Raw genomic sequence first — 24,204 nt, 5'->3', positions numbered from 1 at the left:
TATAAAAATGTGATATCAATTGTAACAAATGTTCCACACCAATGCAAGGTGTTGTTGCTGGGGTGTGGTATATGGGAATCCTGTATTTTATGCCTGATTGTTCTGTAAAACCACAACTTCTCTAATAAAAGAAAAAGGGAAAATTAGGGCATAATGAGAAACACAAAATTCAGGGATAGCAGTTACCTTTGATGGGGAGGGAGGGGGTGGAATAGTAGGGACAAGGAGCACATCAGTCTATTAAACATTATTATTAATGTTTTAGTTCTTAGATTGGGTCATGGGTTTACAGATACTCATTTTTATTATGCTTCATAATTTCATATGCTGCCAAGATGCTTTGGAATATTAATCAGTAAATCCCAAAATCTTATGTAATCAGAATTTTAAGAGTGATTGATTGGTAACAAAATGGAGACACCAACTCCTTCCATTAATTTGGCTATTGCTAGGGAGCAGAGAATAGCAACTACAGTTTTCTAATGCTGATGCAGTAATCCAGCAGAGAAAGGGAGAAGAAGTTACAGGAGTGGGAGAAAAAAATAGAAAAGAGAATGGTCTTTGGATCAGACATGGCATGGGATCCAGAGCACATAAGGGGGTACTGGGTTTTGAGAGAAGGAAAGATCCTCCCCCCACAAAGACAACAGATGCTAAAGCAGATAAGGATTAGAGATATGGTGATGAGATTTCACATTCGATGAAGGCTTCTATTTTCTCAATGTTTCAGGCACAGTGAACAGCTCAAAGTAAGAAGTAGGGAGGGGAGTGCAGGAACTCCCTTCCCGTACCCCTCGTTGAGGGTTCCATTGATTCAGCCTTCTCATAAGGGCAGCCTTGGCCCTGGAGTCTGAAGAAGAGCATTTTGAGAGGCTGCTGGGTTCTCAGCCATTGTCCTGACTATAGCTGACTTGCTTCTCAGCCAGGACAAGGATCCATCCCTGAAACATGATAGGACTTGTAAGTGCTCATCATTTGCTCTGGTTTCACCACAGGATTTTATGGAAAGCCTAATTCACTTTAAAATGATACACACAAGCTCAGCAGCAACCAGATTATCTTCACTTCAAGCATTTGTTAGCAGGTGTTCCCCCTGTATCACCCATAGTACAGTGGATACAGACCTGTGTAACTTTAGTGAAGACTTTGAATCTGCTTCCTCCTCTGTCAAGACCCACAGGTTTTATCCTACAATGCCAAGTGCCACACCGAGAGGATATGAGGGCTAGCTGATAGAGGCTGCCCTTAGCTCTCCTTCCTCATGACCACCTCATCTTACAATTGACACCTCTTCAAGAAGGGAATGAGATAGAAGGATAGCTGGTTTAGCAGGATTGCTGCCCAGCCATCCAGCTGCCATTTCATATTACTTATAAATCAGTAGAGTTCCTTTGCCTCTGGTTTCTATTCCCTCTTGTGATAAGTCACTGTTCATTGGGACAGACAGCTTCCTGGTTTTCTTTAAAGTAATTTCTGATTCTGTTTGCTTAGCTGCTTATGGGCAAACTAAATTTTACCAACTTCTCTAATGGGAAAATGAGAGAGGAGATAAGAACAGCAGTAATAACAGTACTTTACTTGGGTTTTTCTCAGGACTATGTCTTCTGCTCTTGTAGATTTTTTCTTTTGGGAAAATCTCAACCACTCTGATTGCTTCAATTATTATTTACAGTTTGATAAGTCTCAGATCCTCGTCTTCAGTCCAGAACTCTCTCCATGCTCCATCTCCATGCTGCAGACATACATGGAACCAACTGTGTCCTAGACATTTTTTCTTTGATGTGGCACAAGTATTTCACCATGTCCAAAACTGAGCTTCTTGTCTACTTAATTACTCCAGCCAGAACAATCGGTGTATTCCTTTATCCACTATGCCCCACACGAATCCATTACCAAGGCCTGTTAATTCTACCCCTTAAATGTCTTTTGAATCCACTCACTTTTCCCCATTCCATAGTCTCCCTCCCATCATCTCCCCCATGACTATTCTTCAAATTGCCTTATTCATATCCACACTTTTCCACCATTCATCATTTCTCCATACTGCAGCCAATGTGATCTCTCACTCTAATCAAATTTCTACACCACCATTCCACTTGAAAAAACAAAAACAAATACAAAGCTCTTCAAGATTGTCAAAAGCCTCCATATTCCTATTCCAGTGGTCAAATCTCACCGCCCATCTTATGTGACCTCAGTAACATGATATAGTTGATCTCTCTCCTTGAAACACGTCCTTCACTTGTTTATGAGGCATCACTCTCTTGTTCTCCTTCCACCTCTTTGCCTGCTCAGGCTCCACTTCCTTTGTTTATTTTCTCCACTTTTCTCCAACCTTTTTATAAAGGAGTGCCCCAGGACTTAGTCTTAAGTCTTCTCTTCCCTTTTTACATTCACTTTCCAGGTGACCTCATCTAGTACTTTAGATTCCTTCTATATACTGAAGACTCCCAAGTAGTATCTCTAGCCCAGACCTCTCCTCTAACTCTGCCATTGGCATATTTAATCCATGTTTATCATAATTGTCTGAGTGTTTATACATGCTAGACCCTTTAGGAAGTTATACAGAAGGCCAGCCCTCAGGAAGGCCGGACTTATTTGTGTATCTGTCTGTTCCAGATGTATTTTTTTTTTCATCTTCTATTTCAGACCATATGTGTATGTGTGACTGCCTGCCTCAGTCTGTGTTTGTTTTGCTTGTACAGGAAAATCTGTAAAAGTCTGTCTTCCTTAACCCATCAAGTTCAGTTTCTATTTGTGCAGCTGCCTATTATAGTCTACACTTCTGTAGCTTCCTGTTATGGTCTGAGTTTACTCCTCCAACTCTGTTATGTTATACTTATGGGTATTTGAACAACTGGTGTTTTGGTATGGAAATCCATTTAAGGCAGAGCCCTCTTTTGATCTCCAAAGCTCCTGGCACAGATGCTAAACCAGCTCCTTTTGGTTACAATAATACAGTGTTTTGTAAGGGCTTTGCCTCAGTATCAGTTTCAGTGTTGTCACTGGGTATTTATAAGATTATTCTAAATCCCCAAATTTTACAAAGTCACTAAATAGAGATATATAATTTCTCACATAAATATAATTTAAAAATAGAAGAACTCCCAGAGACTCTTCATAATTTAATACAGTACTTAAACTTTTTATCAAGAATCCTTTTTTTAACAATTTCATAGTGTCATAGACTTCCTTAGCCTCCATCACCAGCTTGAAAGTTGACATTCTTCTCAGAGCTTACGTACGAACACAAATCAAGCTTTTATAAATTCCTGAACAGCCCCCAACCTGAGCAAGACCAGTAACTAGCTGAGCACACCTAATCCAAATAGACTCTTTTGCCCACCAGCGTCCCATTGCACATGATTAGAAAATTCCATATATCAGTGACCTGGGTCATCACAGTTAGGGAGTGTCAAGGGTCTACTGTTCCACTTCATAGGAAGGAAAATTTCATGGACATTGCTTTTGTGGTCCACTTAATCCCCATAAACTGAATTTATGTATGCTTTTGGTAATTAGAAACTTTCAGCAGCACCCATAACCCTCAAAGGCACAGTTATGGCCAAGTGGTGATGGGGGAAATGCCCCTTCCCTGACTGGCATCATTCTACCAATACACAGTCCTCAGGTAGACCAAGCCTGGGTTCTAAAATAGCAAATAAAGAGTTGGAAATTTTCCCAGCCATTCAGACCCTGGGAAACGAGGACTTCTCTTTGATGAATAGGAGAGCCAGACCTGGGCCAGGAAGGTAATTTGGGCCTCAAACTCAAAATACACATCTTTCAGTAAATGTGCAAAACCATAGTCCTGAGCTAGGTGCAGAAGGAGACAGGAGGAGGAACTATGGCCCCTTCAGGGAGCTCACAGTCCCCAAGAGAGCCAGCTATATATATATGTCAGTTCTTCCAGCTCCTGCTGAGAGCCTCTCATGCTTAAGTACCCACACCTGGTGTGTACCCATCCCTGCCTTGGGGGACCTCACAGTACCTGTGAGAGGTACCGGCCCCAGCCACTCGCCAGCTTTCTCTAGTGACCTTCACCTGTATCAGCACTAAGTGAAAGAGAGCAAAGGGAATAAGTAGAAGGAAAGGAAGATGGAGCCACATGGTGAGTAGAATTCAACAAAGGTAAGGAAAAGACTTTGCAGGCTATGGATGTGGAGAAAAGAAACCTCTCAGAATCAACAGAATATGGCAAACGGGAGGTACAAACAATATGTGCTAGAGGATATCAGAGGAGGAGAGGGATGGGCCTGAACTAAAACAGTTAAGGTAGGGTAGGAATTGGAAGCAAAGAGCAAGAAGCAACCTGTTATCTGAGCCTGGGCCTCCTTGCCCTGCCTACGTGGCAGCTTCTTATCATGAGATGAGGCTTTGCTTGTTCTGTGCCTTCCTCCATTAAGTCCAGGTTCTGCCCACATCGTGAGTGAGCCTCTGGATTAACCACAGGCATGGGGCCACTGCTCTTATTCACGAGGAGTCTGTGTAGGAGGCAGGAAGTTGGAAACAAGACCAGGTATGAGTGTTCCCTTAAGAGCCCTGAGTTGTCCACCCCCTCCCACCCTATTGTTCTCACCTCCACTCAGCCAGACCACAGCCTTTCAGACATCACTAGGGACAGAGGTGCTCCAGACCAGTTGTGGAGCTGAGAGTCAACAAACCTGGTTTCTTGCCCTGGCTCTGCTACTGGCTTTCTGAGGTATTGGGCAAAGTCTCTCTCTGGTCTCTGGGAAGGCAACACAGATTTAACTGGTGACTGTATTTCTCTCTTCTTTCATACCAGGCAGTTTTGTATAGTGCCTAGGAGCATGGTCTCTAAATACAGTCTGCCTAAGTTCAGAGCTCAACTTTGAACTTACTTAACAGTGTGACCCAGGACAAGTTACCTAACTTCTCTGTGCCTCAGTTTCCTTATTTGTAAAATGGGTGTAATGATACCTGCCTTGTAGGGTTTGCTGAGGATTAAAAGAGTTAATATATGTAAGGTACTCAGAACAGTTCTTCATACATAACATAGTAAGTGCCATATGACTGTTAGCTATTCTTATCATTGAGACATCTTCCCTCATTTGCTATTGCATTCTGGCAGGGGGTAGGGATTCTGGTAGAGAAGAAAAGCTAACAGAGAAATTATCGAATGTTTAGAGCCAGGGGATGGGGAGCTGGGAAGTTAGGAAACAACAGAGCAGTCCCAGAAGTATGGAGATCAGTTCTCAGGGCTGTAGCAATTGACTGTGTGCTCAGTTCAGAGGCTGAGTTAGAGGCCCAGGATGTCAGAGCCCCCACTTGAGGGCGACTGAGTCCTACCGTCAGAAGCCTGTGGCCTGTCTGTCTATGAATCTTAACTTAAGGCTGCTTCTTTTCTCCCAGGAGCCTAAAAAGTTTTTCTATTCCTTGGTTTTCCCTTCCACAAGCCCAGAGGTATCTGGGAAATGCATAATCTTAGAGAAACCCAGCCCTCCACAAAGTCACCAGGATCAAAGCAGTAGGGCCTAATGTTACCTCCTGAGCCCAGGTTTTCTCCCAGCCTGTGGTCCAGGTCTGATGGCCAGACTGCCCCACTGGGACAGAAGCCCCTGGACTATTGTCTCATGTCTTCTCTGCAGAGCCCCACGAAGGGGAAGGTAAAGGTTAAAGGCTTTCTAATAAAGGCCACACAAAGCTTTTTGGAGGAGATGCTCTCCCTCGCCAGGAGTATACAGAAGTCAGAGGAAATAGCCAGCACTGGCTGGTGTCCACCCTGGGCCAGACTGCAATTGGGAAGGCATCTCCGGGAAGAGGGTCTAAAGACCTGCCAGGCAGGTGCTAGACTTAAGTTCCTGAGCTGCTCTGAGGCCAGAATCTGGGAGGAGCCAGGAGCTCTTCCAGGAGGGTAACTTTAACCTCTCCATCCTAGGTGTGTTAGTTAGGGTTCTCTAGGGAAACAGAATCAACAAGAGAAATCTATAAATATAAGATTTTTAGATGTAGCTCACACAACTGTGGATATGCATGTGTCCAAATTCCGTAGGGCAGGCAGCAAACTGGCAACTCGAATGAATATGTTTGATGAACTCCTCAAGAAACAAACTGGCAACTTCAACAAACTCTTCAGGAAACGCTTTGCTGGATAGCTGAAGAATAAGTGAAGGTCCTCTATCTGTCTCCCTTAAAAGTCTTCAACTGATTGGATTAAATCCAGCTAATTACACTCTCTAGTTGTGGAAGACATACCCTTCATTGATGTAATCAGTCACAGCTGCAGCCAATTGCCTGATGATTTAATAAACCAGCCTTCTGGTTTATTAAGCAGCCACAAATGTCCTTGCAGTAACGGTTAGGCCAATGCTTGCTTAACCAGACACCTGGGTACCATCACCTGGCCGAGTTGACACATGAACCTAACCATCACAGTCCACTCCTTGTCAACTTGGCAGTTATACACATCACCTTAAACCATACTTTATCTCTAAGTAGAGAACAATAACAGACATATATTTCACAAAACAATACTCCGCTGTCCAGCGTACAACCGGAAACACCCTAAATCTCCAGAATAGGGTGCAAGTCCTTGGGTGATATTAACTCTTAAAATCTATTTCCTTTATCTTAAATACTGCAAGATGAACAATACAGCTTATGTCATATGATAAGGGGATAAGACAAAGAAGAAAGCAAAGATATTTGCTTTACAGACAAATACAAACATACTCATAACAAAACAAGGAGGAAATATTCATGCCATTATAGTCCTCATTTCTGTAACTGGTCATGTGGCCATAGTTCATATTTATCACTGCCTTCTTCCACTACCCATTCCATGTTCCCATTACCCTCGGCAAGCACTTCAGTTTGTCGAAGCTGCCAGTTTGTTTCCTGAGGAGTTCATCGAACACGCTCATTGAAGTTGCCAGTTTGCTGCCTGAGGAGTTCATAAAACATCTTCATTGAAGTTGCCAGTTTGCTGCCTGCCATATGGAATTTGGACTCGTGCATACCCACAGTTGCGTGAGATACTTCTATAATCTATATTTATAGATATCTCTTGTTGATTCTGTTTCCCTAGGAACCCTAACTAATACACGTAGGATGGTTCTTTGCCTGGTGGGGTGACCCAAACCTTCATTCCTGAAGTTTCTTGGCCATTGGTAGTCCTGCCTGGATTGGGTTGTTGCAGTTTTCCATTGACTTTAATCACAGGGCATGGTAGTACTAAGAGACACCCTAGGGGATCTCTTGTATTCCAGGAAAACTCTTCTTTACCTCCATTGTGTAGTTGCAGTGCTATTTCCCCTTGATAGTCAGGATCAATCACCCCAGCCAGTACAATAATCCCCTTCCTTTCCTGTTGATTCAGAGGCATAAGAAGCCCAAAGTGGCCAGGTGGCAGTCTTAACTTCCAGTTCAATGGGGTTATTGTTGTGTTTCTGGTGGAAGCACTCCTCCTTTTGGAACAAAGACCTGTAGACCAGCAGAGCTTAAGCTTGCAGGGACAGGAAGCAAAAATTTTCCTAGTGGATCACTAGGAGTGATAGTGAGTGGTACCACTCCTGTTTCCACCCCTTAATTCCTGGACCCATGAATCCTGGCTATGGGAGAAATAGCACCATAGAGTGGATGCTGATTCAGAGCACACACACCCTCCTGGAGAACACTGCCCCAGCCCTGCAAGGTATTGCCACCTAGTTGGTACCATAATTGAGCCTTTAACAGGCCATTCCACCATTCTATCAACCCAGCTGCCTCTGGATGATGGGGAACATGGTAAGACCAGAGAATTCCATGAGCATGTGCCCATTCCCTCACTTCATTTGCTGTGAAATGGGTTCCTTGGTCAGAAGCAATGCTGTGTGGAATACCGTGATGGTGGATAAGGCATTCTGTAAGTCCATGGATGGTAGTTTTAGCAGAAGCATTACGTGCTGGGAAGGCAAACCCATATCCGGAGTATGTGTCTATTCCAGTAAGAACAAATTGCTGCCCCTTCCATGATGGAGGTGATCCAATGTAATCAACCTGCCACCAGGTAGCAGGCTGATCACCTCGAGGAATGGTGCCATATCAGAGACTGAGTGTGGGTGTCTGCTGCTGGCAGATTGGACACTCAGCAGTGGCTGTGGCCAGGTCATCCTTGGTGAGTGGAAGTCCATGTTACTGAGCCCATGCATAACCTCCATACCTACCAACATGACCACTTTTTTCATGAGCCCATTGGGCAATGACAGGAGTGGCTGGGGAAAAAGGCTGATTGGTATCCACCAAACAGGTCATTTTATCCACTTGGTTATTAAAATCTTCTGCTGAAGTCACCCTCTGGTGAGCATTCACATGGGACACAAATATCTTCATGTTTTTTGCCCACTCAGAAAGGTCTATCCACATACCTCATCCCAGACTTCTTTGTCACCAATTTTCCAGTCATGTTCCTTACAAGTCCCTGACCATCCAGCCAAACCATTAGCAACAGCCCATGAATCAGGATACAGATGTACCTCTGGCCAGTTTTCCTTCCAAGCAAGGAAGCTGTCCGCTTTCAGGTGGTGCTTGCGTATCATGCAGAACCATCTGTAAACCAGGCCCGAGTTTTCTCTTCCTTAGTCAACTGATTATAAGGAAGTCCCCAAAATGCCATAGCTGTGGGCTGGGAAAGAGAAGGTAAGGTAGAAGGAGTGGGGGCTGTGGGCATTTGGGTCACTTCCTCATGTAACTTACTTGTGCCTTCAGGACCTGTTCGAGCTCTATCTCATATACACTATTTCCATTTTATGATGGAGTGCTGCTGTGCATGCCCAACTTTATGGCTTGGCGGGTCAGAAAACACCCAGCTCATAATATGTAACTCAAGTCTCATGATAAGTTGGTGACCCATGGTTAAGTGTTCTGTCTCTATTAAGTCCCAGTAGCAGGCCAACAGCTGTTTCTCAAATGGAAAGTAGTTTTCTGCAGGGGATGATAAAGCTTTACTCCAAAATCCTAAGGGCCTGCGTTGTGATTCTCCTATAGGAGCATCTCTATTTGCCACTGACACTTACAGCACCATTGGATCAGCTGAATCATATGGTCCAAGCGGCAGAGCAGCTTGCACAGCAGCCTGGACCTGTCGCAGAGCCTCATCTTGTTCCGGTCCCCACTCAAAACTAGAAGCTTTTCTGGTCACTTGGTAAATGGGCTGGAGTAGCACACCCAAATGAGGAATATGTTGTCTCCAAAATCCAAAATGAGGAGGCGGGGCAAGATGGCGGATCGGTGAGCTGTATGTTTTAGTTACTCCACCAGGAAAGTAGGTAGAAAGCCAGGAACTGCGTGGACTGGACACCGCAGAGCAAATTGACTTTGGGCATACTTCATACAACACTCATGAACCCGTCAAACTGCTGAGATCAGCGAAATCTGTAAGTTTTTGCGTCCAGGAGACCCACACCCCTCCCTGCCAGGCTCAGTCCCGTGGGACGAGGGGCCATCAGCGCTGGGAAGGAGAAGGGAGAACTGCAGTGGCAGCTCTTATCAGAAACTCATTCTACTGATCCAAACTCCAACCATAGATAGACTGAGACCAGACACCAGAGAATCTGAGAGCAGCCAGCCCAGCAGAGAGGAGATAGGCATAGCAAAAAACAGCAAGAAAAACTCAAAAATAAAAGCGGAGACTTTTTGGAGTTCTGGTGAACATAGAAAGGGGAAGGGCAGAGCTCAGGCCCTGAGGCGCATATGCAAATTCCGAAGAAAAACTAATCTCTCTGCCCCCTGGATCTTTCCTTAATGGCCCTAATTGCTTAGTCTCTTAGCATTTCAATAACCCATTAGATCTGTGAGGAGGGCTTTTTTTTTTTTTTTTTTTTTTTTAATTTTTTTTTTCTGTTTCTAAAACAATTACTCTAAGAAGCCCAATACAGAAAGCCTCAAAGACTTGCAATTTGGGCAGATCAAGACAAGAGCAGAACCAAGAGAGCTCTGAGACAAAAGGCAATAATCCAGTGGCTGAGAAAATTCACTAAACACCACAACTTCCCAAGAAAAGGGGGGTGTCCGCTCACAGCCATCATCCTGGTGGACAGGAGACACTCCTGCCCATCGCCAGCCCCATAGCCCAGAGCTGCCCCAGACAACCCAGTGTGATGGAAGTGCTTAAGATAACAGGCACACACCACAAAACTGGGCGTGGACATTAGCCTTCCCTGCACCCTCAGCTGGTTGTTCCAGAGTTGGGAAGGTGGAGCTGTGTGAATTAACAAAGCCCCATTCAGCCATCATTTCAGCAGACTGGGAGCCTCCCTACACAGCCCAGCAGCCCAGAACCACCCTGGGGGGACATCACTCACCTGTGACATAGCACAGTCATCCCTCAACAGAGGACCAGGGGGTGCACGGCCTGGAAGAAGGACCCACTCACAAGTCTCAGGGGCCATACGCCAATACCAAGGACTTGTGGGTCAGTGGCAGAGACAAACTGTGGCAGGACTGAACTGAAGGATTAGACAATTGCAGCAGCTTTAAAACTCCAGGAACACCAGGGAGATTTGATTGTTAGTGCCGCCACCCCCCCCCCCCCCGACTGCCCAGACACACGCAAAAAACAGCAAGAAAAACTCAAAAATAAAAGTTGGGCAACACCAACTACACACACAAGCTTGGTACACCAATTGGACCCCACAAGACTCACTCCCCCACTCACCACAAAGGCAAAGCAGGGGAGAACTGGCTTGTGGAGAACAGGTGGCTCGTGGACGTCACCTGCTGGTTAGTTACAGAAATTGTATGCCATGAAGATATAGATCTGATAAATTAGAGATAAGGACTTCAATTGGTCTACAAATCCTAAAAGAACCCTATCAAGTTCAGCAAATGCCACGAGGCCAAAAACAACAGAAAATTCTAAAGCATATGAAAATAACAGACGATATGGCCCAAACACCCAAATCAAAAGATCAGAAGAGACACGTCCCTAGAGCAACTAATCAAAGAACTAAAGATGAACAATGAGACCATAGTACAGGATACAAAGGATATCAAGAAGACCCTAGAAGAGCATAAAGAAGACATTGCAGGACTAAATAAAAAAATAGATCTTATGGAAATTAAGGAAACTGTTGACCAAATTAAAAAGATTCTGTGTATTCGTAGTACAAGACTAGAGGAAGATGAACAACGAATCAGTGACCTGGAAGATGACAGAATGGAAAATGAAAGTACAAAAGAAAGAATGGGAAAAAAAAATCGAAAAAATCAAAATGGACCTCAGGGATATCATAGATAATATAAAACGTCCAAATATAAGACTCATTGGTGTTCCAGAAGGGGAAGAAAAGGGTAGAGGTCTAGGAAGAGTATTCAAAGAAATTGTTGGGGAAAACTTCCCAAATCTTCTAAACAACATAAATACACAAATCATAAATGCCTAGTGAACTCCAAATAGAATAAATCCAAATAAACCCACTCCAAGACATATTCTGATCACACTGTCAAACAAGGAAGAGAAGGAGCAAGTACTGAAAGCAGCAAGAGAAAAGCAATTCACCACACATAAAGGAAACAGCATAAGACTAAGTAGTGACTACTCAGCAGCCACCATGGAGGCAGGAAGGCAGTGGCACGATATATTTAAAATGCTGACTGAGAAAAATTTCCAACCAAGAATACTTTATCCAGCAAAGCTCTCCTTCAAATTTGAGGGAGAGCTTAAATTTTTCACAGACAAACAAATGCTGAGAGAATCTGCTAACAAGAGACCTGCCCTACTGGAGATACTAAAGGGAGCCCTACAGACGGAAAAACAAATAAAGGAGAGAGAGACTTGGAGAAAGGTTCAATACTAAAGAGATTCGGTATGGGTACGTTAAAGGATATTAATAGAGAGAGGGGAAAAATATATATGACAAACATAAACCAAAGGGTAAGATGGCTGATTCAAGAAATGCCTTCATGGTTATAACGTTGAATGTAAATGGATTAAACTCCCCAATTAAAAGATATAGATTCGCAGAATGGATTTAAAAAAAATGAACCATCAATATGTTGCATACAAGAGACTCATCTTAGACACAGGGACACAAAGAAATTGAAAGTGAAAGGATGGAAAAAAATATTTCATGCAAGCTACAGCCAAAAGAAAGCAGGTGTAGCAATATTAATCTCAGATAAAATAAACTTTAAATGCAGGGATGTTTTGAGAGACAAAGAAGGCCACTACATACTAATAAAAGGGGCAATTCAACAAGAAGAAATAACAATCATAAATGTTTATGCACCCAATCAAAGTGCCACAAAATAAATGAGAGAAACACTGGCAAAACTAAAGGAAGCAATTGATGTTTCCACAATAACTGTGGGAGACTTCAACACATCACTCTCTCCTATAGATAGATCAACCAGACAGAAGACCAATAAGGAAACTGAAAATCTGAACAATCTGATAAATGAATTAGATTTAACAGACATATATAGAACATTACATCCCAAATCACCAGGATACACATACTTCTCTAGTGCTCACGGAACTTTCTCCAGAATAGATCATATGCTGGGACATAAAACAAGCCTCAATAAATTTAAAAAGATTGAAATTATTCAAAGCACATTCTCTGACCACAATGGAATACAATTAGAAGTCAATAACCATCAGAGACTTAGAAAATTCACAAATACCTGGAGGTTAAACAACACACTCCTAAACAATCAGTGGGTTAAAGAAGAAATAGCAAGAGAAATTGCTAAATATATAGAGACGAATGAAAATGAGAACACAACATACCAAAACCTATGGGATGCAGCAAAAGCGGTACTGAGGGGAAATTTATAGCACTAAACGCATATATTAAAAAGGAAGAAAGAGCCAAAATCAAAGAACTAATGGATCAACTGAAGAAGCTAGGAAATGAACAGCAAACCAATCCTAAACCAAGTAGAAGAAAAGAAATAACAAGGATTAAAGCAGAAATAAATGACATAGAGAACAAAAAAACAATAGAGAGGATAAATATCACTAAAAGTTTGTTCTTTGAGAAGATCAACGAGATTGACAAGCCCCTAGCTAGACTGACAAAATCAAAAAGAGAGAAGACCCATATAAACAAAATAATGACTGAAAAAGGTGACATAACTGCAGATCCTGAAGAAATTTAAAAAATTAGAAGAGGATACTATGAACAACTGTATGGCAACAAACTGGATAATGTAGAAGAAATGGACAATTTCCTGGAAACATATGAGTAACCTAGACTGACCAGAGAAGAAATAGAAGACCTCAGCCAACCCATCACAAGCGAAGAGATCCAATCAGTCATCAAAAATCTTCCCACAAATAAATGCCCAGGGCCAGATGGCTTCACAGGGGAATTCTACCAAACTTTCCAAAAAGAACTGATACCAATCTTACTTAAACTCTTTCAAAACATTGAAGAAAATGGAACAGTACATTTGTACAACATCTTGTACAAAGATGCTACAAGAAAGGAAAACTACCAGCCAATCTCCCTAATGAATATAGATGTAAAAGTCCTCAACAAAAACACTTGCAAATCGAATACAAAGACACATTACAAAAATCATACACCATGACCAAGTGGGGTTCATTCCAGGCATGCAAGGATGGTTCAACATAAGAAAATCAATCAATGTATTACAACACATTAACAATTCGAAAGGGAAAAATCAAATGATCATCTCAATAGATGCTGAAAAAGCATTTGACAAAATCCAACATTCGTTTTTGACAAAATCCAAACAGGCCAATTTAGCATTGTGCCTCTTTTTTGGTCATAGGAGGGGCCAGATGCAACAGCTTATCCTTCACCTTAGAAAGGATATCTCGACATGCCCCACACCAGTGGACACCTGGAAATTTTACTGAGGTGGAAGGCCCCTGTATTTTTGTTGGATTTCTCTCCCATCCTCTGACACGCAAATACCTTACCAACAAATCTAGAGTAGTTTGCTACTTCTTGCTCACTAGGTCCAATCAACATGATATCATCAATATAATGGACCAGTGTGATGTCTTGTGGGAGGGAGAAACAATCAAGATCCCTGCAGACAATATTATGACATAAAAGGCTGGAGAGTTGATATAACCCTGAGGTAGCACAGTGAATGTAAACTGCTGGCCTTGCCAGCTGAATGCAAACTCTTTCTAGTGGTCCTTACTAACAGCTATTGAAAAATAAGCATTTGTCAGATCAATAGCTGCATACCAGGTACCAGGGGATGTGTAGATTTGCTCAAGCAATGATACCACATCTGGAACAGCAGCTGCAATTGGAGTCACCACCTGGTTAAGCTTATGATAATCCACTGTCATCCTCCAAGGCCCATCTGTTTTCTGCACAGGCCAAATAGGAGAGTTGAGTGGGGATGTGGTGGGAATCATCATCCCTGCATCCTTCGAGTCCTTAAAAGTAGCATTAATCTCTGCAATCTCTCCAGGAATCCAGTATTGCTTCTGGATTACTATTTTGCTAGGCAGGGGCAGTTCTAGCAACTTCCACTTGGCCTTTCCCACCATAATAGCCCTCACTCCATGAGTCAGGGAACCAATGTGAGGATTTTGCCAGTTGCTGAGTATGTCTATTCCAATTATGCATTCCAGAACTGAGGAAATAACCACAGAATGGGTCTGGGGACCCACTGGACCCACTGTGAGATGGGCCTGAGCTAAGACTCCATCGATCACCTGACCTCCATAAGCCCCAACTCTGACTGGTGGACCAGAGTGACGTTTTGGGTCTCCTGGAATTAATATCACTTCTGAACCAGTGTCTAATAATCCCTGAAATATCTGATCATTTCCTTTTCCCCAATGCACAGTTACCCTGGTAAAAGGCCGTAGGTTCCCCTGGGGAAGGCTGGGAGGAAGTTTAACAGTATAAATTTTTGGCAGTGTAACAGGGTCCTTCCCCAAGGGGACTCCTCCACAACCTTCCCCTCATTCAGGGGGCTCTGGATCTGTAAGCTCTCTCAAGTCTGAGAATTGATTAAGGGGCCATGACTCTATGTTTTTGTAATTCAAGGTAGACTTTTGTTCACTTGACCTAGAATTCCTCTGCTTATATCGTTCAAACAAAATTGCCCATCTATTTGACTACTAGGTACTCCATGATCTACTAGCCAACACCATAAGTCTCTGTGAGACAGATTATTTTGATTGCTGCTTTGAGCCTGTTTTCCATTATGGTAGCCACACCCACCTTGTCTTTGGCAATTAACTGCTGCCACAGGGCTTCTGCCAACTCGAGAGCTGATTATCCCCATTGTGTTTAAGGATTCCAGTTCAGTAACAGCAGTTCCTACAGTAATATCTGACCTACAGAGAAGGTCGACTACAGAGATCTTCAGGGATGGTGGAGCTAGTCTCACAAATTTATCCCTCACGGTCCTGGTAAAAGGTGTGTCCTCTGGACATTCCAGGGGTGTGTGAGCAGGTCTTCCATGATAAATCCACTCTAACATTCCAATCTCTCTAAGCCTTTGAATCCCCTCCTCTACATTATACCAGGGCAGTTCTGGAATTTCAACCTCAAGTAATGTCGGCCACCTTTTGATCCATGTTTCGGCCAACCACCCAAACAAACTGTTAACACCCTTTCTAACCCCTTGAGCTACAACATTGAATGCAGAATCTCTGCTTAGTGGGCCCATGTCAGTAAATTCAGCCTGATCCAACTTTATATTCCTTCCACCATTATCCTACACCCTTAATATCCATTCCCACACATATTCCCCTGGTTTCTGTCTGTATACGTTGGAAAACTCACAGTTCTTTTGGAGTATAGCATACTTCCTCATGGGTCACACTGTGTACCTCACCCTTCAGGGTCTGTTGAGACTTTAGTTATAGGTCTTGAAGCAAAAATTGGTGGTAGGGGTAAGTTGTGAAAAAGAAACAGAAGTATCCCTCAGGATATTCTGTTGCAGCTCCATCTGGCAAAACAGGAGTGAGGGCTGCTTCCTCAGAGGAGGTTGTTACAGGTTTAGCATGCACTTAAGGGTTAACCTCTTTAGGTGGAGATTGGATAGCAGGCTCCTTGGGGCACACTGCATGTCGGGAAGCTGTTTCCTCCAAGCAGGCTAGAGGCTGAGTAGCTGTCTCCTCAGGGCAGACTGGAGGGCACGGGGTGGAGGGGGGGGGGGCTGTTTCCTCAAGACAGCCCACTGTAGGTATATCTAACAATAACTCAGCAGAATCCAGGGTTCCAGTGTCCTCACTGCCATTATTATCAATCCATATGTCCCCATCCCAAGTTTCAGGATCCCATTCTTTTCCAGTCAGTGCCTTTACTTTAACAGCATACCCCCTGTGAGGTTGAGATTTTAGTTTACATTGCAAATCTGCTATGCGCACAATGACACTCTGCATCTGGTTTTCAGAAATCTCAAGTCTGCAGCCACAGGAAATAAGATTTTCTTTCAGGGCACACATAGAAACCCTTACTTCTGTCATACGGCACTTAAGTTTCAAATTTGAAGCCTTTAGCTCGTCCCTTTCTCTTATAACTTTATCCAGCTTATCTAAGAGCAGCCAGCCAACATCATTATAACTCTTAACTCTGCAAAACTCTGTGAAGGTGTCGAAAACACTGTCACCCAAAGCCTTGCTTCGTACAACAGTATGGTTAGGAGAATCAAATGGTGCTATTTTGCATATCTCCATTGCCAACTCAGGCCATGGGCTGTCAGTGCCCTCTTGATTATTGGAAATGGAGTCATTAGTGCCTTTGAATCTAATCAGAGTAGAAAACCAATTGTAAAATTCCATTTTAAGATTCTGTTTCTCAAGAACCATTCCTGATACCAAGTTGTATTAGTTAGGGTTCTCTAGGGAAACAGAATCAACAAGAGTTATCTATAAATGTAAGATTTTTAGATGTGTCTCATGCGACTGTGGATATGCACGAGTCCAAATTCCATAGGGCAGGCAGCAAACTGGCAACTCAAATGAAGATGTTTGATGAATGCTAGGTTCAGAGCCGTTCAAGAATCTGCACAAACGCAGTGAGTCATGGTTTAAGTAGAGAGTTTAAGGTTTATTAAAGGAAGAAAGCAGAAGAAAGCAGGTGGGAGCCATCAGAAAAGAAAGAAAGGAAAAAATGGCTCCGGCCCTCTATCTGAGAGCAGCATTTTTTAAAGGAAAAACCCACGTTGGGTATTGTGGGGAAGGTCCTGCTGAGTGTGTTCTGGGCCTCGATTGGGTGAGTGCTTATCAGTTTCTGCTGACTGGTTACTAGGGTTTTAACACACTACTCTTCTTTGATGTGCACTATATTATCTATGTGGAGGAAGCAGGCCTTTTGGCTTGTTTGTGGTCATTCATCTTTATGGGCCTATCTGATCTTGCCTTGTTTGCCTCCTGGAGTCTAGGTGCCACTGTGACTGGGATTCCTAAAACAGCCTTCAACCCTTAGTTTATGGCACACCTGGTATTTATGAGATAAACAGCAGGGACCGTGGATCGGACATTCCTTCTATATGTTAGACTCTTTTTCTGGGGCCTGACAATGAACTCCTCAGGTAGCAAACTGGCAACTTCAATGAGCGTGTTTGATGAACTCCTCAGGAAACAAACTGGCAACTTCAACAAACTCTTCAGGAAATGCTTTGCTGGTTAGCTGAAGAAAAAGTGAAGGTCCTCTATCTGTCTCACTTAAAAGTCTTCAGCTGTTTGGATTAAATCCAGCTGATTACATTCTCTAGTTGTGGAAGATATGCCCTTCATTGATTTAATCAGTCACAGCTGCAGCCAATTGTCTGATGATTTAATAAACCAGCCTTCTGGTTTATTAAGCAGCCACAAATGTCCTTGCAGTAACGGTTAGGCCAGTGCTTGCTTGACCAGACACCTGGGTATCATCACCTGGCCAAGTTGACACATGAACCTAACCATCACACTAGGCTTCTACTTTTAAGCCCTCTGTCTGGCAGGACATCAGTTCAAAAGATTAAAGAATCTTGATCTAATCAGGCTCCTTCATTGTGAAGATGGGGAGACTGAGGCCTGGGACAAGAAAGTGACCCTAGGCACAGAGCTTGTTGGTCTCCTGAGCCCTGTGGAATGGGCCAGTCAAGGAAGGATTCTCAGGAAGGATAGGGAAGCATCAAGTGGTACTGCAGAAAAGAGGGGAAATTTAGGTAGTAAGAACAACATGACCAGAGCTCTAACAGAAATGGAGGGGGAGCGTAGAATGTGGAGGCTAGCCATGCTGCAACCTGGCTGGGTAAGTCAGATTTAGGATTTGGCTCTCAGTGCTGGGCCCCTGCCTAAGTGTCTTATCCCCACTTCCTCCTGCTCCTGTCTGACTGCTAAGTTTGCTACTTTCTTGAGAACCAAGGAAGAGGCAGGACAGGACTCTAAAAGTCACCCCAGGAGAAGGCAGCCAGCCAAAGGGGTGAAAGTTGAGCAAGGCAGGCATCTATATTGAGCCTCTGCTCGGTTTCTGAAGCAGCCATCTGTTGGCAGAACTATCTAGCCAGCAGAACAGGCAGCTGTTTACTTTGGATTTTCAGATCTTTGGAAAGTTGTGCATGCAGCTCCTATGTCAGTGTTTACATCGCTTAGAAGAGCTGCTCTGAAAAAGAACAAAATCTCAACTATGATCCCAGGCCCAGAGGTTCCTGAGGGTGGCAGGAGTGGAGAGCTTAGCCAGGTCTAGGCATGGCTTGGGGAGTTGCCGTACCCTAATTCTACTCAGGATCTTTTGGGCCTAACCCCCTTCCTGGGGTAGGGTCTGGAAGCAGCAGAGCTTCATTTTGCTCTCTCTAACTGGTATCTGCCCTAGCACCAGCCCAGCTTCTGTGTTTTGCAAAATATTATACCTGGCCAGAGCCCTAGTCTCCCAAATTTCATTTGAGCTTCACAGTAGACCTGGGACAGGGAAACCAAACAAGAGTTCTTAGCTCCATTTGACAATGAAGATACTGAGACCCAGCTAGAGGAAGTGTTGTCGTGAATGAGTGGGACATTTGGCCTGGCCCACAGACTGTACCCCACTACCTCCCTTCTGGGAAAGTCTCAAGAACCCCTGGAAGCAGGGTTAAGTGGGGGCATCTCCACCCACCATCCTCCTGGGATCATAAAACACAGAAGACAATGGCTTGAATCAAATCACATTTCAGACCAAAGAAGAGGCCGGACCCTCCTGAGAGAGCTTTTTTGGAGAAGACGCTGCACCACAGAAAACTAGTCAAAAATGAGGGCAAAGGCCAGGATAAGTCCATGGTTTTTAGAGCACATCTGCTTATATTATCTGCTCATCCTGATCCCCATTTTCAGATGAGAAAACTGAGGCCCAGAGAGAAAGTAACTTTCCCAAAGCCACTTAGCTAAGAAGTGTAAAACAAGTTCTAGCACCACTTCCCCAGCCAGGCCTCCTGATTTGAGGAGCCCCAGGAAGCCCCAAATTTTCCTTCTCATCAGTACTCCTTACTTCTTCCACGGTGCTTTAATTTCTCCCAGCAGAGTTGCACCTTGGACATTGAAGGCTCTTTAAGTCACTTCTATTGCCAGAGAGGCCTATTCAGGTTCATGTCTGCGTTCCCAGAAAAGAGCAGGTCCCCAGATTTGGCGACAAGACGGTTTATTAGGAGAACTGGGTGAATTTAGTGGGGGGCAGTCTGAGAGCCCCTGGCCTGATGCCCTGCTTGATACCTAGACCACAGTGATGCCAGTTCTGTCCTTCAGCATCACCCCACAAAGCCCTGTTCTCTAAAAGGCCCTAACAGATCAGCTTGTTGAGGTCCAATAGGAATAAGGTCAAATTCCTTACCCAGACATTCAGAGACTTCCTTCACCAGGCATCAGCCCGTCTTCCCAGGTTTGTCTTCTGCTGCCTTCCATACCCTGCATCCAGCCAGGCCTACTCCCATTACTTTCCCCCAGCAAAGAAATTCCTTCTTTTTATATCTTTGCTTAAGCTGAGCATCCACCTGGGACACCTCTCTCATCTTCCTATATTCCAGTCCCACCTTCATAGTTTTTCTTCTTCAAAGTACCCTCCCCCAGGAACTTCCCCCCAGTTATGACACCTTAGATTGCAAGGACCCTGTAGCCTCTCCAGCTCTCCATATGGGCTCCCTCATGCCTCCCCAGGAAGGCTGTTGGCTCCTGCAGAGCACAGGCTATGGTGACAATGTGCTTGTTCTCACTGAGCTCCAGCAGGAGCATGGGAGTATTTCAGGAGGGGTTAGTACATGTGCAGGGTGTTCCCACTCTAAGCAGTTTCACCTCTGCCCCTCCCGCCTGGAAGAACCTTTACTACTATTCAAGAGGTTTTTTAGAACATTGAAATCAACAAAAGCCAAATACTGCTGAGAGTATGTTCTCTGTCCTTCTACACCCCTGCCCTGCCCTATATACCCAGAGCCAAGCCCTGTCCCTATCCTAGTCCTTGGACCTGGGCCATGCAGATAAGGCCCCCTAGGTTGCTGGATCTGGGTGTGGGAGCTGGGAGGTTGGCTGAACCAGCTGCATTCAATTCAGCTCCAGTGCAGATGTTGGCCTAGCAAGCAGGTAGGTGTCCCAGATGCAAACATGGGCTCATCTTGTTCCCTTGCATGGAATGACCTCATCCCTATCCCCAGCTCTGTTGAAACCCTGCACATCTCAGATCCCACCTCTGTGTGAAGCCTTCCCTGAGCTTCCCAACTATTGCTTTTTTTCTTAGTGTTCCCAAGCCCTAAACCTTGTCCCTGTGATAGCTGGGTAAGTTGGTGTCTGTCTCCCCTCTAGCATGAGGAGCCCCATGAGGACAGGGACCATATCTGCTAGTTGTTCATACAAGTTGATCAGGTTGAGTAGATCTTAGGCTCCTGAAAGGCTTGATGAGTCACCAGCAGGGGTCTTTTTTGTGGTCATTTCATGAATTGAGGTACTTGACCCTTCCAACCAAGCAGAGCAAGACTCTTCTGAGCATCTTCAAAACAGATTGCTTTTCTTTTGGTAGATGGGAAAACAGAGGTCTGGTTATAAGATTTGAGTAGAGGATCATGCTCTTATGCCTGTGTTCCCAACTGGCTTATACAATGGATGTCCCCTGGGTCCCTCTTCACTGCATCAGAGAAATAAATGGAAAGTGAGATGTGCTGGTGATTCAAAAGGTCCATCTGCAGTGCATCCAGTGGAGCTGGAATGGGACTCAGTGTCAACTCCAAATCCTAGATAGCTCAGAAAACAACAGTTTTGGGTCATGGGAATGGAGAAGGGTGTACAGAGGCTAAAAGGATTTGACTCAACTAAGGCCTGACACATGGTAGGCCAACAGCCCCTGGCTCTGGAACAAGTGAATGAGAAGTTTGCTGCAAGAGGCAGTCTCCTCCCCAGCCCCTCCCCAGGTTGGCCTGCTTATCATTAAAGCTTCTAGTCACCATGACTCGGTCCCACCAGTTTCTCGTCCAGCAGCTACCAAGCTCCTATCTTGGACCTGACCCAGTTGGGAACACAGGTATCAGATGCAATCCATGCCCTGTCGGGGAGGGCGACAAGCGGAGCCTGACTCACAGGCCTCCCCTGGCCTGAAGCATTATGGGGTGCAGGTGCCTCTCATATTTTGGAAGGAAGAACTGCAAACACTAACAAAGGGTGGGTTTCTTTCTTCCCTTTTAGTTGGGGCCTGCCTAGAAAACAGGGAGACGTATATTCTAGTCTCTGCTATGCATGCCCAGCTCTGGCACCATTTTGCTCTTGGTGATAAGAAAACACTGTCCATGGACTGCCAGCACCGAGTGCTCGCTCAGGTTGTCCACACTCCCTTGGTATTTAGAATTCCAGATTGACAGGTACCCTTAAGGTTGCCCACCCCACCCCATTTTTCTAAGTGGGAAACTGACACCCAGGCGGTAGAATGAGGATGCCCGACTTTCTGCATTCTGACTGGTATTCTAATTCTTTGGGTAGATCTTTCTATCTTCCCAGCTTAACTCTGAGCTCCTGAGGTCAGGAACTGAGTTCAGTTCATACCTGTCTCCCTCTCACAGTAAGCATTTAAAAGGATTAAAAAAAAAAAAAAAGAAGGAAAGACATGATTACTGAATGGTGTTGATCCCAGTAACAACTCTAGTCCTTGCCCCTAGCTGGGCCTCAGTTTTCATTAGCAGAATTGCAGGAATTAGTCCCAACCTCTAAGGTTTCCGTTAACTGATTCCCAGTAAAGGGGTGGTGCAGGCAGTGTGCTCCTGGGGCCCCGTCAGCTGGTGACAGTCTCAGCTCATGGGATTGGAGATGGGGAGGAAAGATCTAGCCATAGGACCAGCTGCATGGCTGTGAAGTCAGCCAGGTTTGCCCCTGGTGCCCACTCCCATCTTTCAGCCCTGCCTGTTCCACCAGCCAGGCCTCCACCTCTGCCCCAGGGCCTTGCTCTCAGGTAGCTGTCTAAAGTGGTGTTCCTGAATAGCTTTGAGCTCCTTCAGGGCAGGAACCTCACACGAAGTAAGCACACAAGAAAGGGTTGAATAAATAAATAGGTCGTAGAGGAGTCCTTAAAGGTAGAATTAGTGAGGCCTCATTGGCCTGAGACAGGAAGCTGTTTGGTGGCAGGGCAGTAGGTGTGCGCTTGTGGCTTCACATCATCTAGCAGCTGCAGGAACACCAAAGGGCCTCACAGAGAGTGTATTGTTCACACACATCTCCCAGGACAGTCACAATTGAGAGGAGAAATGACTTGTCTAGATTCATGCAGCAAGAGAAGGGATAAGGCTTCAAACCTGTCCTGGAGGTGACTGTCCCCTCCTTCTCCAAATACAGCTCATATGATGAAGACAGTCTGAGCTTTGGAGCCAGACAGGCCATGGCTGAAATCTTAGTTCTGTTACTCAGAACTGTGGGACTTTGTATTTATTTAACGTGAACTGCACTTTCGTCATCCATGACTTGGGAAGAACCCACCTTATGGGGCTGAGGTGAGGCTGAAACAAGAGAAGCTATGTAACATGCTTTGTAAACTGTCAGCTGTACCTAAATATTAAAGGACCAAAAGATGAGAAGAATCAAAGTCATCTCTTGGTGATGTTCATATCCTCAATGCTAACCAAGCTGACTTCTTCCTCTCCAGGACAAGAGTGAGCCTAGCAGAAGAACCCTGTCCCAAAGGCCCTGTCGCCCCAGACCTAACACACTCCCTCCCCAACTACCTGAGGAAGAAACTCGCAGGATTGCACGGATATTCTCATCCCACTACTCCCAGAAAGACTAATGCAGCCTTCTGAGGGACTGAAGGAAAGCCCCACCTGCTGCAGGAGGCCTCAGCCTTGTCCAGCTTGCAGAAGGCATCACATCTGATTCCCTCGGGGCTGTGATAGCCCTGATGTCACCACCAGCCTAGTCCGTGGGTACCTTAAGACCCAGTCAGCCCAGACTGGAGGAGCTTCCCAAACTTGCCAGGACTTCAGCTTCTTCCCTCTGTGGTGAGGCAAAGGCTAGAATAATATGGACTCCAGCACCCAAGCGGCCTTCTCTTCTTCTGACCAAGGACCCAAGAAGGAAGCTTCTTTCTGCTGAAATGCTCCTCCCAGTGCCCTTGACATAGCCAAACTGCTGGTGTGAGCCCACCATCTGCCTGAGAATGCTGGGCCATTTTTACCTTAAAAGTTGTGGTGGTGGGGGTTGTACCTCTGTGCTGTGTGCAGCCAAGCAAATCCTAGGGCCACCTCTAGTTCATTTGCTTGGGAATGAGGCTATTTTATAGGTACAAATTATTTTTATGCTCTGTTAATAAGTAGGAGAGGGTGGGGAATCACCTCCTTCAAACTTTTTATCTGATTGTCTGAAATTCTAACCATGCTTTTAACTTATTGTTTTACCCAGCTCTGAGGGTCATTGTACCTGCCTGTGTGTGAATAAAATCATATTGGTATTTGTATTCTGTGCATACATGTTTCCTGGGTTGGCCACTGAAATGGGGGTGTTAGGACTTCGTTTGTACTCACACTGCCAGATAGAAAGCTTGACTCCCTCCAGTCCCCTGGAGAGGCTCCCTGGAACAGAGGACCAGGGTGACCATGAGACTTCCAAGCTCCCCAAAGATCAAGTCCATCCAGATTAGGGTGACACTCAGTATTTCATCTTCTGGTTCCTAAAATCTCTTAGCAACTCGGAGGGTCCCCTCACTCTGCAGAAAGTATTTTAAAAGGGGGCAAAGATGTGCTCCCTGCCCCCCTCCCAGAGGTCTAGCGTGGCGGGGAGACAAGGTTGGAAGGGAGTACACAGAGGGCACTGCTTTTCCCCTTTGAGCACTTGTCATTTCA

At 44.7% G+C, this 24,204-nt stretch overlaps 1 protein-coding gene across 4 annotated transcripts in view; it reads left to right on the top strand.

Moving 5' to 3' along the window:
• C2CD3 (C2 domain containing 3 centriole elongation regulator) overlaps positions 1–23,819 on the top strand; it is a 227,137-nt gene extending 203,318 nt beyond the window's left edge. For all 4 annotated transcript variants that reach the window (XM_037840623.1, XM_037840622.1, XM_037840621.1 and 1 more), the window contains exon 33: positions 23,013–23,819. In XM_037840623.1, coding sequence (XP_037696551.1) covers positions 23,013–23,153 — 141 coding nt within the window. In that variant the 3' untranslated portion in view covers positions 23,154–23,819. The remainder of the gene's footprint in view (positions 1–23,012) is intronic.
• Positions 23,820–24,204: the final 385 nt, after the last annotated feature.

The sequence above is a fragment of the Choloepus didactylus genome, chromosome 6, assembly GCF_015220235.1.
Source record: "Choloepus didactylus isolate mChoDid1 chromosome 6, mChoDid1.pri, whole genome shotgun sequence".
Taxonomy (NCBI): Eukaryota; Metazoa; Chordata; class Mammalia; order Pilosa; family Megalonychidae; genus Choloepus; species Choloepus didactylus.
This window is presented reverse-complemented; position numbering and strand designations above follow the sequence as displayed.